This window comes from Rhinichthys klamathensis, unplaced genomic scaffold (genome assembly GCF_029890125.1).
Source record: "Rhinichthys klamathensis goyatoka isolate OS25496 unplaced genomic scaffold, OSU_Roscu_1.1 h1tg000114l_1, whole genome shotgun sequence".
Taxonomy (NCBI): Eukaryota; Metazoa; Chordata; class Actinopteri; order Cypriniformes; family Leuciscidae; genus Rhinichthys; species Rhinichthys klamathensis.
Window position 1 is genome coordinate 1,947,984 of NW_026606651.1, and position 17,557 is coordinate 1,965,540.

A 17,557-nucleotide genomic window follows, 5' to 3' on the forward strand; every position below is an offset into this window, starting at 1 on the left:
GCGAATATGTCAGAAATCTGAGAAGAAAGCTAACCCACCCACACTGAGACAGATTAGTGTGTAGTGGATGACTTCCACCATGCCAAGCACCTTTTGATTAATATGTTTGAATTGCAAAGTGCAATGCATTTCCAACCAGGATGCTCTTGCAAATGCAAAATAATAAGCATCTCTTTCTGAAATGTTGGCATGCTGTCACGCATTGGGGTTTGGGATGCTTTCAGTCTCTCTTGTTTGGACAAATCCAAAAAGGCTTGGAGTTTAAGAAGAGCAGTAGCTTAACTCACTGGTTATCAAACTGAATGAGATTTTATTTTAAAGATGAGAAATGCCAAAAGGAATGTGATCTGCCCCTGCCCTGAGAAAACACCAGTCACATATGTTCTTGTTCAAGAGGATTCTGGGAATCACGTCGATCGCAGTTGTCCGTGGAGAAATACACTGAAATGTATGGGAATAAATGAAAGTTTTATCTTCTCAATAGTGGTGTCCCGCATGGAATGCAGCATAAGGGGGAGTTCACCGAGGATGTTCGTTCAGTGCTATTTTTTTTCAGTTTCCATCTGTGCATGTTTTAATTGTATATATCAGAGTCAATTTTTTGTTTAAATGCCACAGAAATGTCCATATATCCATAAAGGGCAAGCACAATGATTCAGGAACTAAATGACAGTCACGGAGTGATTTGAGTCAATACATTCAAAAACACATTAATTGAGGATCAAAGCTTTTATTGGTGTGTCACTGATTCATTCACCCAAGCGATTATTCAAGCATTATTCAATGTGTTGATGTTTTTTTCACTGAAACAGGAAGACAGGGCGAGACATATCGAACAGCTCCTCCCCTTTTTTAAAATAGCCAATAGCATTTCTTTTATATCACAGCTCGGCCAGAGCCCTTGAGCTCAGTATAGCCGCAGTTTCTTCCTAATCTCTAACTGTTTCTCTTAGTCTCCTTCATTTCGCTTTAAAATAGAGCATTCTGTGACTCGCGCAAATGATCCGCTCTGTGCTATCATGTCTCTGGACTGGAGCAGACTGTGTGCGCACTGCGGCGGTTCACGTGACACTATACGTGAAACCGCACTTCCTTCGCCCCAATGGAAAGCATATTTACGCTTTCTGAATCGTTCTCTATCCCCTATATTTCACCATGTATCAACCCGATCACACCAAATGCGTCTATATAGCACGCATTGTGTTTATCGTGCAATTTATACGCGAAAATGAGTTTTTACGTGCATATGATACGCATGGGTAGGTTTAGTAGTGGTGTCGGGTGCGTGTATATGTTTGATTAGGATTAGTGGTGTGGGGTGCGTGTGTATCAAATGCACGTGAAAACTGCGTATCATATGCACGTAAAAACTCATTTTCGCGTATAAATTGCACGATAAACACAACGCGGGCTATAGAGACGCATAAGTGCACTGATTTTAGCTGCAGCTTCAGCATCTATTTATAATACTGTGGGCGGGATGTTTTAAATTCTAGAGAGCATTTGATTGGACAGAAAATCTGATGAGAAGCCGGAGTGCAGAGTGATGTCATCAAAATCATTGATCCATATTGGCGGAAGTGAGAGGTTGTGAGTTTTGAACGCTTACATCTTCTAAATGTGAATTTTGTCATTGTTTTGGAGCACACTAACTTAAAGATAACAAGGCTAACATATTCATAATAAACGCCAAAAAACTTACATTTTGATTTCATGGGGACTTTAAAAGCAACATTTGTAGTTGTGATGTTGTTCCAAATGTATTGCTTAAAATATTCTAAAAGGTGTATAGGCCTACAGCTACAGTTATCATAAAATCTGAGCGGATAATGATTTTATATTCATTTATTGGTAGCATGTTTGATTTATTGGGTATTTGTTCAGACTGAAATGTAGACATAAAATGATGACACTTTGTGTCATTAATGAGGTTAAAAACAGATAAAACAATGTCCCTTAAAATCAACACAGGGAGCAAATGATGTTAAAAGTTCATGTAAAGCACGGTTGTAGGCTACAAGTCAGACGGGTGTACCTATTTTGCGCCATGAGCGTGGCGCTTTACGACAGCCTGTCAAGTAAAAAAAAAAAACAGATCAACTTTTGAAAACGCGTCAAATCTGAAACGCTCCGTCTGGCTGTTGAACGCAAGAACGCGTCCTGTGTGAATGCCTCCTTGCGGGAAATACCTTGTAGAGAGCAGCAGCTTACACTCAGACTAAATATAGATCCATCGCGAGGGAACCCGGTCACCTCACCGCGCCTCGCCACGCACGGCGTGTTTATCTGCATGTTGTGTTTAGCTGGAAAGTTTGATTGATTCGATGGCATCTTACCCATTTTTTAAATACTCTATTTGTTTGCTAAAGGGGAAAACACACGATTTCTTTAGAGGAACCTCTCAACTACACACGCGTAAAGCGCATTTTTAACTCCTTGTTCCTGGCGGTGCGCATATCCAACAAGTGCATGCACGAAGCTCAACTGCTGTGTCTTAAAAAGCGATTGAAGTGCAAACAGATGGAGATGCCTGCCTAGCGACCTGGAGCTCGAATCGATCCACGCAACCTCGCCAACACGCACATACTTTGTCGCAGTGATAAAAATGCGCGTTTGTTTGATGCGCGTCGAGTGAGCTGCTGGATTATGTGGATCTGTTAGTTTCCCCGCCGATGGAGCCGCCGTAATTCGTTGTTTTGTTCATTTTTACAACAATCTAGAGACCGGGCGGTTCGCTTATATTTTGACGGTCCGAACCCCAAAAGCTTAGCCTACATATAGTCCACCCGTTGACCTCCGAAGACTTGTAAATCCTCACAACTGGTTTCTTGGAGAGGGCTGCGCAATTGCGCACGCTGTGAGAGTACTATCGGCGCTTTCCATGGAATCCACTCCACCCGTGATCTCCACTGAGGTTTCGGTCCGATCTGATGTGGGGTAAAAAGTTGCAGTCTGGACAGTAAATCACATATATGAGGATCATTACACACGTGCTGGTCAACACAAAGCGCAAACATGCCTATGCATCCGGTGACTTCCACTTTGATGTACCGGGGGATCTGCACCATTCCAGATATCCTGTCGTACCGGGCACCGGTCAACCTGCCTGAGGATGAGGTGGAAGGTGAGTGAGAGGGTCCTGATGGTTTTTAAGCCCCTATTCTGTTGTATTATATATAAAATGACTAAACGCGTACTGATTCTTGCATTGCTTTAGTCTATTTCAGCCTGTTTCCTAGACCTGTTTGTTGTTTTTTTTCTTTTTCTTTTTTTCTGTATCTGAGTGACCCAGTGAAATATATTGTTAGAGAACAGTGAAGTGAAATGCTCTATCCTGTAATTTTTCTGTTTTGTTAGAACAAGTTTGTAAGGATTTAGCGCAGTTCATTTAAAACGCGTGAAAATCCGGTTACCTGTGCATGTGTTTCTCTATACATCTGATTGTATGATTTATTGAAAGTAGGTCTATCACAAGCCAGCCTGTGAGTGATATGCTGCAGTTGAGACATCTCTTTGGCTTTTTAAAGCAGGTGAACAAATCAGAAGTAAATCAAAATAGGAAGTCTTTGACACACGCCATTCTACGCCATGAAGCTCTGTTTTTAGATTCTGAAACATATTAAACTAAATATGCATGTTCAATTCGCCAGAGTATTTCCATGATCTTTCTCATCATCAGTGTCAGAGAGTTTACCCTGATGATTATTCAACTGAATATTAGTATAAAAACAACTAGTCACATTATCCACATGCTTTACCTTCAATACAACTGGCTTTTCAGATTAAAATATTTCGTGATTTATGGAGAGTAGGTCTCTCATAACCCAGCAAAAACACCTGTTATTGGTATGCAGCAATTAATAGATCTCTTTAATGCGGACCTCTCATTTGGAGTAATGACCCAGAGTCTTCAATACCATGTTATTCTAAGCATAAATCCAACACTTTCATTTTTAGCATCTGAAACATATCGCACTGTACCATATGCAAATGAATAGGCTTGTTGATTTTTTTTCTTCATAAACATAAAGTTTCCCAATAATGGTCTTGTAATATCCCTCCACTGCACAATTTGGATGTCTCTTAAATAACACACTTGATTTCAGCACATTACCAGTGACATGAAATATGAGTGTCAGATAGAGAGACATCCAAAATTTGCAGTGCTGCGGACCTACAGGATCAGGATTGAAAACAGTTGGTTTACCTTGATAAGTATCCAATTTAAACAAAGCAGTAAAATGTCATTTGAACTAGACACATAATAAACACAAATAAATGGCTTTATTGTATTTTCCACCACCATGCAAATGCTTTAGGTAGGCTACGAGTGAAATACAAACCATAGACAGCTCAGTGTTATCATATTGCATAATCTTTTTTTAATGTATTGTGTATATACTGTACAGTTTTAAATCAAATTTATCAATTTATTTCTTAATTGCAAAAAATATCAAAGTTTGTAATGTGAGGGTCTGTAATTGTGAATGACAGTGCAATCAAATACATTCATTCAGGTTTTCTAGTTTAGTTTTTCTATTAAAGTCTGTTTCTGCTATTAAACATTGTGTATTGACGTCTGACTGGTGTGATTGTCGGCTCAGTTCAAAGTGTCTTTCCAGGTCAGTCTTTTGTGACTAAGGTTTAATTAAGCATCTCATTACCTCATTGCAATTCCATTCACCAAGGGATGTTTTTTATCAGTACACCTAGTTATGAGTTATAACTCAAAATCTCAAGGCTGATTCTCATGCTCGTAACACTTAAAAACCTGATGGTCTGAATAAACACAAGCTACAATGATGATTTAGGCAATGTTCAGAATTGTTTTTAAATCAGATCTATTCAGGCAGGCTCTCCACACTTTTAATTGGATGTGTTCAAATTGGATGTGTGTGTCCAGACACGACCAACCTATCTGCATGTGTTGCTTCGGTAATGACAAAGGTGTACCCGATTATGTGACGAGGCTTTCAAAACAGATGCAGGAAAAATGGAGGTGCATCATCTCACTCTGCCGAATCGCGGTGCAGAACTTCTGTCGCACAGAAAAATGGCGAAATCTTTGGACATGCCATTTGAACACTGTGTGAATTCTTCTTGCATTTCTGTCACCAGTTTTGATGTTATCGGTGTGTGTCACGTTCCCACTGCGCAATGTGACGTCAGAGTGACGTCTTTTCTATGTAATTTTTGGACGTCCAATTTCGGTCCACTGAAGGGGTTGTTTTGTAACGCCAGGCGACGTCTTTATTCGACGTCTTTTGCACGTCTAATATTGACATCGGTGGGACCAAATGTGTTCGTTCGTGGACGTCTTTTCAACATTAAATTTAGTATCTTCTATAACTTCTATAACTGTAGTCCCATGTTACAAAATGGTAGAAGACGTTTTTAAAGGATGTTTTCTGTACCATGTATTTACATTTAGGCATTTGGCAGATGCTTTTATCCACAGTGACTTACATTGCATTACACATTTACATTCCTGCTTTCCCTGGGAATCGAACCAATTATCTAGGCGTTGCACTAGGTGGCTGTTACACAAGCGCCAACGCTCTACTGTCAAATGTTGAACGTCAACATGACGTCCAAGTTGGGTCATGGTTGGACGTCCAAATAGTGGACCTAGTTTGGACGTCGAATAGATGTCCAGAATTGGTCATGGACCGACGGACCCAATATAGACATGATCTGCACGTCTATCCGACGTCCAGTGTTTAGTGGGTTAAGAGTAACGCAAAAAAGACTTTGAAATCCGATTTGAGCAGCCAGAGCGTCCAGATATCTGTAAAAATCTGATTGGAATCGCATTTCAAACCACCTCCAACTATGGTTTGAATCCAAAAAAATAATAAAAAGAAAGTTCCTGATCAGACTTTCAAAACCCCTTCTGGATAAAATATGGTTATGTAAAAAATATTTTCACTGGCAGTCTGAAAAAGTGGGCAAAAGTGACAAATGCAAGAGATGGGAGATCACCAATGGATGCTTCTTAACATGATTGTGTGCAAACTGTACATACACAAACATCTAAGTGTAAATGTGACAGTCAATCTATTTGCAAATGTGCCTACACAAGTCGTTCACAAAGGAAACCTGTACCACATCCCAGATCATATACGGTAGTCTGTATAGCATTTCCACAGAGATGGAAAATAGAGAGTAAATATGAACAGACAAAGCATCATCCCTGTAACGGTTTTGCTTTTCCACAGATTTGCTCACCAAATATAAACAGCTCATGGACCAAACTGTTGGTTGAAGTGCTTCACACTGACGAAGTAGGCCATGTTCTTGCTCATCCTTAGGATATGTAGTTGTTTATTTGTGAATCTTGAGTTTGAGCCAGATCTTTATATTTTTCTTTGAACTCGTATGGCACGCTGGGGGCAGAAATTGAGATGTAATTTGTGAACTAGATCCGTGCATCTTTATTTTAGTTAGCGAGTTATATTTCATCATAAAGCCGTCCTTATTCAAAATGAAGAATGAGGATAAGAGCCTCAGATAAAGCTAGAAGAATTCATTATTATTCTCAGTTGAAGAATGCTTAAAGTCTGGTTCATCTAAAAGACATTATCTCCTGACTTTATGCTCTCACACACTGGACATCTTAACCCGCTGATAACGTCCCTTAAAGGATTAGTACACACACACAGACACAAACACACACAAATGAAAATTCTTTCCCGCTCCAAACACGTAGAACTTTTTTTCTTCAGTGGAATAATAAAGGAAGATGAATGGAGAATTGAGCTTTCCAATTCATCCAGATGACTCGTGTGCTATTTTCAAAGTTTTCTTCCATACAAAACTGCAGTGTAAATCGTTATTCACTGATAATCCTCCGTTTAAGTGGGCTGGTAACCATTAGGAATCAAGTCAGTGAGTTGAGACAGATTAGTGAAAAAAATCATTCAGACTGGTTTAATGAACCGGTTCAATTGATTCATTGAAAAGATCTGATTCAAAATCAGTCCAATTGAAGGATCGGATCTCATTCACTGATAGTAGCGTGAATTATTCATATTCTATATGCACAGGAGAACTTCTCACAAAAAATGTATGCCTAATTATTTCTTGTAGTAAATGATCCAAATCATATCCAAAATGTGAATGTGACAGTCGATCTATTTGCAAATGTGCCTGTCACTGAAAACCAAACGGACATATTTCAGAGACAAAAACTTGGAATAACTCCATAATTAATACTTAGTTGAAGCACCCTTTGAGTTTATTACAGCACTCAGTTTGTTTGGATAGGATTCTATCTACTCGGCAGATCTTGACATGGGAATATTTCTCCTAAAATTTTGAATGAATGTTAGTAAAGTTGAAAGTTAATGGTGAACCTTGGTTTATTCATCGAGGCAGTTGTACGCAAATTTCATGCACACATTTGAGTATGTGCGGTTTGTGAATGAACCACTGTTACTTCTCTCACGAGGATGAATGTCAGTATTTTTAGTGGATAACAGCTTAAATTTCAGTTGGTTCCTCATGCAAAGCAAGCAGAAAGCTGCTTTTTTTGTTGGCCTTTATTCACAGTGACCCGTATGATTCACATGAACTGAATAAACATCCATTACCGCTAAGGCTTTCACTGAATGCACATTCATTACAAACCAGCAGCCGTGAGAGGGAAATTCAGTTAATGTTCAGGGTCCTCCGTGTGCCGGGTATTACCCAGCTGTTAACCGCACCGACGTCAGGCGCCGCATGCTATTTCTATGGCAGTGCATGACAATCAGACATCAAGCTTGTTTGGAATTTCATTAAAAGAGGTTGGCCGCGGTGACGGAAGCAAATAAAGCTGTGATTAAATTTGGTGCTGTGGATGGATTTCAGAAAGCAATCTCAGAGCCCATTGTCCCAGCCAGGGATAGGAAGGGTGCCATTTGCTGTCTCTGAGAGCATGCCAGCACCTCTTGATCAAGACCACACTGACAGCACATGCTGGACTGATGTTTTACACACAGTCACGTTCAGCCCTACAGGGTCCAAAAACTGTTAAAGCTTCTTCTCAGTCAAAAATGTATGAAACTAAAGAGCGTGTATCATGGAAAACAGGACTTTCATGGAAAACAGGACTTTCATTGCACGTCTTATTTACTTTGTTGGAATACTCTGACATGAAACTCCTTCTTAAGTCCACTCAGAGGAATTATGGAAACTTTATTTTTAACTTTATAATTATTTCATAAATAATCATGGCATTGATGTCACAAACATGAGCAAATGTACATGTTTTCATATCAAAGCCTATTTAGTATTCAGCTTGACAGACTCTGGTGACAGACGGTGTGTGAACTACCAACGCTATCTCACAACCAATTCGTACGAAATCGTACGAGTGATTAAAAGGTGGCTAATTCGTACGAATTCATACGACCTCACTCGTGGGAATCTCTACGATTTGTCTAAACCCACGTGATGGGAAGGTTTAGGGGCGGGGTCAGGCGTAGGTCATTCGTACGAATTCATACTAATTTGGTAACTCGTACTAATTTAGTAAAATATGTACGAATTAGCAAAAATCGTACGAATTCGTACGAGCGAGGTTGTATTAATTCGTACGAATTAGCCACCTCGTAAAATGTATACGAATTGCCGTGAGATCGGGTTGTCTGTATGGAGAGGCTAACTAATCAAAGCCTATTTAGTATTCAGCAGCTTGACAGACCCTGGTGACAGACAGTGTGAACTACCAACGCTATCTCACGACCAATTCGTACGAATTCGTACGAGTGATTAAAAGGTGGCTAATTTGTACGAATTCGTACGACCTTACTCGTACGAATTTGTACGATTTGTCTAAACCAGTGTTTCTCAACCTCTCCTGCAGGGACCCCCTGACAGGCCATGTTTCTGTTTTAACCCTGAAATGGCACACCTGATTCAAGTCATTAAAGGCTTAATGAGTAGTTGACTAATTGATTAATTGAACTATTCCTACTCTAATTACTCATTAAGCCTTTAATTACTTGAATCAGGTGTGCCATTTCAGAGTTAAAACAAAAACATGGCCTGTCAGGGGGTCCCTGCAGGAGAGGTTGAGAAACACTGGTCTAAACCCACGTGATGGGAAGGTTTAGGGGCGGGGTCAGGCGTAGGTCGTTCGTACGAATTCATACTAATTTGGTAACTCGTACTAATTTGGTAAAATATGTACGAATTAGCAAAAATCGTTCGAATTCGTACGAGCGAGGTTGTATGAATTCGTACGAATTAGCCACCTCGTAAGATGTGTACGAATTGCCGTGAGATCGGGTTGTCAGTATGGAGAGGCTAACTAATCAAAGCCTATTTAGTATTCAGCAGCTTGACAGACCCTGGTGACAGACGGTGTGAACTACCAACGCTATCTCACGACCAATTCGTACGAATTCGTAGGAGTGATTAAAAGGTGGCTAATTTGTACGAATTCGTACGACCTCACTCGTACGAATTTGTACAATTTGTCTAAAGCCACGTGATGGGTAGGTTTAGGGGCGGGGTCAGGGGTAGGTCATTTGTACGAATTCATACTAATTTGGTAAAATATGTACGAATTATCCTATAAGATCATTACAATCACACTGTACAACATGGATCTAATACACTTGGCTTGGACATATATGTAGACTGTACGATGATGACACCTATTGAATCGTAGGCTAGGACGCAAGTTAGTATAAAAGAATAAAACGTCATTAGCATGAGTTAGTGGTAAACAAATAGAGCAAGATGAATCGCACTTTGGAAATTGTGTTTTTTATGTGCGCTGAAAAAAAAAAGGAGGAAGCAAAAAGAGGTCAACTTGACATGCCAAATGGAGCTTGAGGTTAGTAGTTTTAAGTTTTAGCGCCATGTTGCCTTGATCAATACGCCATCTCATGTTGCATTTTATTGGCTAGCCAGTAGACGCAGGTCTTAGCAGCAAACACTGTGAGATGATCATGCTAAATTTCTAACACTGTCAGAAAATGATCGCAGGCTATCTTTGAGAACGGCCGTCTTTGAACCTCTCTCACTATACGACGTAGGACCACAGTTTAGGAGCCACGACCACAGAAATCGCCACGATTAGTCATCTTTCATCTGGGACAGCCCAAATTACTGCACTTAATTTGATCTCAGATGGATTACTTAAAAGAAGTTATTACTCCACCACCTGTGTGACATCATTAACCAACGTGGTTGAACGACAGATTTGCAACAATACGGTTTTGGGAAACAGTCGTGACTAGCTGATTTCTTCAATGATGCTTCGCTATGGTAGTTAAGCGAGTTACGTTGTTGTATGGAAACACACCCCTGAACAGAGATCCCTAACTTATGAAATTAATTTGGGAATTAGATGTGAATGAATGAATGAATGAATGAATGAATGGATGGGGCATTTATATAGCAAGAAAAATTCAGGATAAAAAATTACATCGATGTAAACCAAATGGGCATTTAAATGGCACAATTGCATTTTTGGACTAAAACGGAACTTTATAAGTGATATATATACGGTATATAATATATATATACATATATATTTTTATAATGTTACAAAATATTTATATTTGAAACAAATGTTCTTATGAATTTTATATTCATAGAATACTGCGAAAAAATATATCAGTTTCCACAAAAATACTAAGCAGCAAAAAATATAAAATATTAAACTGTTCAGCATGATAATAATAAAACCTGAGCAGCAAATTATAATGATTTCTGAAGGATCATGTGACACTGAAGACTGGAGTAATGATGCTGAAAATACAGCTTTGCATCACAGGAATAAATTAAAATATATTTAGTTCTTTTAAATTGTAAAACTATTGTAAAATCTTGAATCTGACAAATTAAAAAATATTTAAACACTATGTCTGATATCTTGGAGTTATATATTTATTTATTTTGCAATGTTACTAAATTATATTTCCCTGTTTTTATGTTCTGTGTTTATTTTTTGTGTTTTTTATGTATCAAGGCATTGGATATGGTGTTATCTTTGAAGTTTCTACACTTTGGACGCTGAACTTGACATACATGATGTATCTTAGAGAGAATGTGTTGTAGGCCAATGTTGGTGTGACATCTACTGATGGATGCAGATCTGTCTGATCCGGCGGACAGCAGTGTAACCAACTGAATAATCTGACAGATGCTTTCAATAATGAGGAAAATTTAATTTTCTAGTGATCTACTACCATAATAGTATAGGAGATTGGTTTCTGCTCATAAAAATGGCCCATAATGGTAACTAACACCATTCTCACTAATGAGAATTACTTATCTTTTGATTCATACTTAGGAAAACCATGTAAACGTTAAAGATGACTATGCATTGAAATAGAGCTATTAAAGCACAATAGATTTATAATTTCTAGAATGATTTAGACCCTTTTGTGCATCCAGAATCTCACTCAAAAAATTAATTGTTCAATAACCCTAACTTAATTAAACTGAGGAAAACTTTTCCACGTAATTAAATTAAGCATTTTATTAGAACAGATTTCTTCTAGTCTTGTTGTGTGCTCCTAAATTTATTTAGTTATGCTGACTAGATGCAATCACAATGACAAGGACGTGAATACATTTTTTTGTTTTTTTTTTTACATTTTTTGGCTTTTTACCAAACAATTGATTTTTTTTCTTTCTGGCATACAAGAAATAAAGAATTAAGCTTATTTTAATTTAGAAGAGTACTAAATTAAATGATTTGCTTAAAAGAATGATGTTAGGCTAACATTAAAAATTAACTCTCAAAATGAATTTCCAACATGTCTGGATTTACCTGCATCCGGTCTCAACGAAAATGGAAGTAAACTTCCATTTTACAAACTTAAATTGATTTTGGTGTGAAAGGGCGTTCGCATTTGCCAAAAATAGAATGCATTGTAATGCATTACAGATAGATAGACTCATTTGGTCTGTTTGTATTAACATTTATGTAGGCTTATGTTTGGGTCGGTGTGTTTGTCTTATAGTTCTTCTAGAATTCATATTATTATTAAGAATATACCATCTGTCTATTGGACATTTTTAGTAAACCATCATAAATACAACACTCTAAAAAATGCTGGGTTGTTTCAACCCAAATTTGGGTCAAATATGGACAAACCCAAATGTTGGGTTAAAAATGCAATTAAAAATTTACAGTTGAAAGTGAAAGTTAAAGTTGGGTTAAAATTTGAAATGACATTTTTAACCCAACATTTAGGTTTGTCCATATTTTACCCAAATTTGGGTTAAAACAACCCAGCATTGTTTAGAGTGAAGGGATGCCTGTCATGTAAATTCAGGCCTGTCCTGTTCTGTGAGATTTTTTTACCAGCTTTTTTAAAATAAAAATACATGAATATGGTTTATTTTGTGCCATTTGTCTCTCTTAAACTGTGAAAGCAAGTGGAAAGATCTATTTAAATTACAGATACAAGTAGTCAATTTACAAATTTACATTTTGTTTGTATATTCGGGTATCTCAGTACTCAATAATACATAATGGAAAACATGCCACGGATATTAAATAATACTTATGTGCTACTAATATCCTACTCAGCGTTTTGTATTGGCATTAGACCACAATGATGAATGTTCTGACGCTGTTAATGAATACAGTATGTATGAATGTTCTGACTCTGTATAAATGTAATGGGCATTGTGTGAGTAAAATCAGGGTTTGTGTAAATTCAGCAGGCAGTGCAGAAGGTACAAATCCATTTCCTGTCACAGTACAAGTAAAGAAAGATCAAATGGCTGTTTGGCAGGTAGACTGGTTTAGAAATAGACATACAGAAAGAGGAGTGATTCACTTGAGCGTATCTCACTGACAGACGAACATGAGAGCAAACAAACCTTCCAGCAAGGTCTGTTTTTTTTCTTCTCTCCATCACATTTCTCTTTCCACACACTGCCTTTTTCGCATGATCGTGAATGAGAGGAAACAGGGGGACATTGGCAACATCTTCTGCTTGAATCTTTCATTTGATGCAAATTCTCAATAACTTCATTTTCATATCTCACTTTTTTGATCTGATTTGTTTGCAGCGCAAGAAATACTTTTCCATTTTTGAGAAATACAATAGCTGTAGGTCACAAAAAAAATGAGGACACAGAAAATATTTGGAGTGTTAGAAATGGAAAAATGCTTGTTTTTCCCATAAATGTGCATTAGGGATGCAGAGAGATAAAGTCAAATTAACTCCTCTGGCTAAGTTTACAGAATGTTTGATTGGTTTGTTGTGAAACTCCACAAAATTCATTATTTGTACAGTGCATGTAATATGAATAAACATGAATGTGTTATATATTTGTCAAAATCTGCTAAGATGTAATAATGGAACGACGGTTTAATAAAAAGTGATTTTTCAAAGTTTTTACAACAGGATTTTCATTTTCATGGGTTTGAATAAAATATTTTTGACATAAGGGACAATAAAAACAACTTTGTGCAACAAAACCACTCCTTTGGTAAAAAAACCAACAACTTGATTTTCAAAAGTCAACAAATTTGTGACATCGGAATGTAACGTTTTTGACAATCCAAATATGTCACGTAATTTATTAAGCCACGAAATAAACTTTTATTGTAAAAAACATTTAGAAAATCTCAAGCATGTTTTATAATTATCCAAAAATCTAATATAGTCGCACATTATCACGTCCGTCAAAAACTTAAATTAGAAGTTTTGGGTTGGAATATTAGAACTAAAAACATTGACATAAAACACTTATGGGCATCGATCACTTCACTGAATATTTGCCGGCTAAGAAATAAATAATTACTACCTTACGACCCATCTGTTTTCAAATCCACAACATCGATGTCTGTCAAAAAAAATAACATGCACAATTACACAGTAGTATTTACGAGAAGCAGAGTTTTGATACCATTGTCATCTCTGTGTAAACAATTCAAAAACGTGAATTTGTGAAAACTGTGACGGCATGCACATGCGTATTACGTGTTTAGTCTATAGGCATGCGCGTTTAAATGCTTATGTGCACGGGCACGTAGTCTTTCTTTACATAGTGACATTGCCAATTACTTCATGGCATGTATAATACAGCGTTTTTCCGTGGATCCGTGTGATCGGGAATAATTTTGATAACGTTTTCATCTGCAAGAAAAAACTTTTGTTGCGAAAAAAAGCTTTTGTCGTGTTGATGAGGCCTTCGCAGCGGATAGTCTAGTTGACACGGGCTCTGCTGACACTTCAGGGCTGCGTTGTGGTCATGTCTAGGCTCAGGTCCTTCATCTGATCTGGATGCGGCCCGGATCCGGCTGACTACGGTAAACCTTGGGACAAACAGAGAGACTAATATTAGCGTAGATGATAACAAGTACTAGGTATTATCAACTGGCCAGTTATCTAGTCATAAAGTATATGCACTTTTAGGCAAATATGTAACGAATACTGCATAGTTAGTTATTAACAGACTCCAACAGGGTGATCAAGTGTTCTTACATTAGTGTAAAAGGGTTTATTTTGCAATAATGGCTGAATAATTTTACTTCATCCCACTTATTACATTAGCCTACCACACAAATAAATAGATAAATAAACTGAAATATTCAGTTAAATTGTTTTATTGTGAAAAAAAAAAAAAAAAAAAAAAAAAAAAAACTGACAGCAGAATGTCACGACTGACCAATCAGCATTTTCAGAACTTTGGCATTCTGTCAAGGTTCTCTCAAAGTTATGAACAAACATTCTCCCAGTGACATTAATAGATCATTCGTTCAAAGTTATCTGATCTTTAATAACATTATCAAAACATCAATAGCACAACAATGTTGTTTATACATCATTCATGTAATGTTTTCTGAAACATTTTTGTTGGACATTAGTCTAATGTTTTTAAACATTACTTACTACTTTTTTTCAGATGGTTCAGAGAACATTGAAAAGTAACATTCCCATAATAATTAGAAAATCTGAAAATAGAGAACGTTAATGTTTTCCGTAATGTTCACATAACCATTTAAAAATTAACATTTAAAAAAACTGGGGTTGATCGTTCTGAGAACATTACAAAATACAATTTTCATAACTTTATGGGATCATTAGCAAAACCGTTCTTAGAACATATTTTTGTTAGCTGGGTAGTTTTAGGTGACATGTATGTGACATTTCTAATTTAAACGTGGTGTGTGTGTGTGTGTGAGAGAGTGTTGTCATTTAAATACTGATATTTCACATTATGGAACAAAAATATAATAGCATAATAAAAGTAACCAAATAAGTGCCTAACAACAATGATGTACTTGATAAAAATCTCACTGTATAAATCTGCTCTGTGAGGGCAGCTTGTTTCGTGGAGCATGGACAGGAGGGGCAATTTACACACACTCTGACTTTCAATTACCAACATATCCACTGGTGAGAACTAGACGAGGGTTCTGCTCCCGCAAGCTTTCCAAAATGGTGTTCCAAAGCCCTATTTTTTTTTTAAATAGGATGCCATTTTGTTTTATGGCGAAAGAAAATAAATTGTGTTTTCAGACAAGATCGTCTGACTGACTGTCACTGCTCGTGTGTGGATGTGTGTGTGTGTGATGCACCTTTTTAAACTGAATGTACGTTCAATCAAATACGAAAACCTGACACTGACCTATCTACCATTAATCCACTATTATACCCAACCCCAAAACGACAAGCTTGACATTTAAGTGAAGGCGTTGCACTTTCAACAAATGGTCCTCTGGGATGGGCACAAAGTTGTGCTGTGGACACTTTAAGGTAAAGCGGCTCGAGAGACAATAGGTTACCATTGATAGATGGAGGGCTTTGTTTATTTGTGTTATGTTTCAACTCTTTTGGGAGGGGTGAAATATGGATCCTGGTACAGCCTACATGTCCAGGCAGTTGGTCGGCTGTAGTCAAGCTCAAACTTGCTGTTTTAATTTTAGATTTAGATAGAAGCTGTTTGCTCGCAAGTGGCAAAAATGAAATTGCTTATGAGCTGTTAACAAAATAAAACTATACCACTGCAGGCTTGCTTTTGAACATATAATACTATGTTTAAAACTGCAATGGACTGGTTAGTTGGTTTATTTGTGATGATGGTAACTAATTCCCCCTTTAGCAGGATGGCTACAAAATTGGTTTATTAGCACATTAGCTCAGTGCATATATATGTATAATTTTATTAGTATTTAGATGCGCCTTCCAGACAGATTGTCTGTAGGTTACATTGTTACACCAGTAGATGGCGTAGTTCAAGTAGTAAAAGGCTTTACACTGCCAAAGCTTTGATAACATTAAAGGCTGGGTAGGTGATTTGTTCCAAAAACATTTTTTTGTTGCTGGTTTAAAGTTTCTTCACATCCTAATAGCAATCACTAAGTTAAGTGGTCTAAATGTATTTATATGTATATCGTCTGTGGAAGCCATATAGGACCATAAAATGTTCGTCCAATCATTGAATTCGGTCATTCGTTCATACCTACCTGCCTGTCAAAGTAGGGGAGAGCGGGGCACAACCTAACGCATTTTGGTTTTGGCTCAATTATTAAAAAAAATTATTAAGTTAGATTCAACTTTTTTTTACACAAGCAACATACACATCTCTGCTACAAATGAACACTTAAAGTTTTTTTCTAGGACCTACCATTTTCGTACTGTTGCACTGAAAGTGACAGAAGTGCAAATGTTACAACTTACCACATATGCGGGGTTAATTGTAACAGACAGAGGGGTTAGTTGTAACACTTGTGTGTAACACATAATTCAGTACTATTTTATTTGTATAGTTTGATATTGTTTGTGCATCTGTATAGATAGATATCCATACATCCATCCCTCATCCAATCATCCTTCTATTATGGATCAATATCATGGATAGAGACATAGAAAAGGGCAGCACAGTTTTGCAATAAATAAATAAAATCATCAAATATTGTAATTGCAATTGAATTAGATTTGTGTGTGGCAGTTGCATGTAAAATTATTATTATTAATAATAATAACAGTAATAATAATACAAATGAGCTTAAAATACAAATTTAAAGGGTTTATTGCATTAAAAACAGGCCATATTTTTAATAAATAAACAAGTGATCAATGCATAGTAAACTACATTTTAAACATTTTAAATTCCAACATTGTTTGTGACAGTCCAACAAAGTTAAATATATAAATAAATACTCAAACCTGAAAAATTGTGTGGCTCCCGGTTTTCATTTGATTATCATTGTACACTTGGCGGCTTAGTTGTAACACTGTGCTACAACTAACCCCGCTGTGTAAAGCATATTTTAAGCCTAGCTAACAGTTGCTAGGATTTGCTGACACGTTTCAAAACGGTGCTATGTTTTAGCAAACAAGACACTGATTAAGGCAATATAAAGTTAGATTTGAAAACGTACACACCCAACTCAGAAACCGAAAAAAACCTATGATGAAAAAATTTACTTGCATGGTGTCAAAACACTCTTTGTCCAGTATCTTCACGAAATATTATCAAAACGTTCCACAAATTCGCGGGAGACCGTCTTCTGGCAGCGAGAGAAAAAGAGCGGAAACACAACCTGCTTGATCCTGACTAACTATGTAAAAGGTCCGTGTTACATTTA

General features: G+C 37.1%; 1 protein-coding gene across 1 annotated transcript in view; it reads left to right on the plus strand.

The window, feature by feature from the left end:
- Positions 1-2,348: 2,348 nt before the first annotated feature.
- LOC130088134 (calcium-binding protein 7) overlaps positions 2,349-17,557 on the plus strand; it is a 45,657-nt gene continuing 30,448 nt past the window's right edge. The window contains exon 1 of the mRNA XM_056254769.1: positions 2,349-3,124. Coding sequence (XP_056110744.1) covers positions 3,016-3,124 — 109 coding nt within the window. The 5' untranslated portion in view covers positions 2,349-3,015. The remainder of the gene's footprint in view (positions 3,125-17,557) is intronic.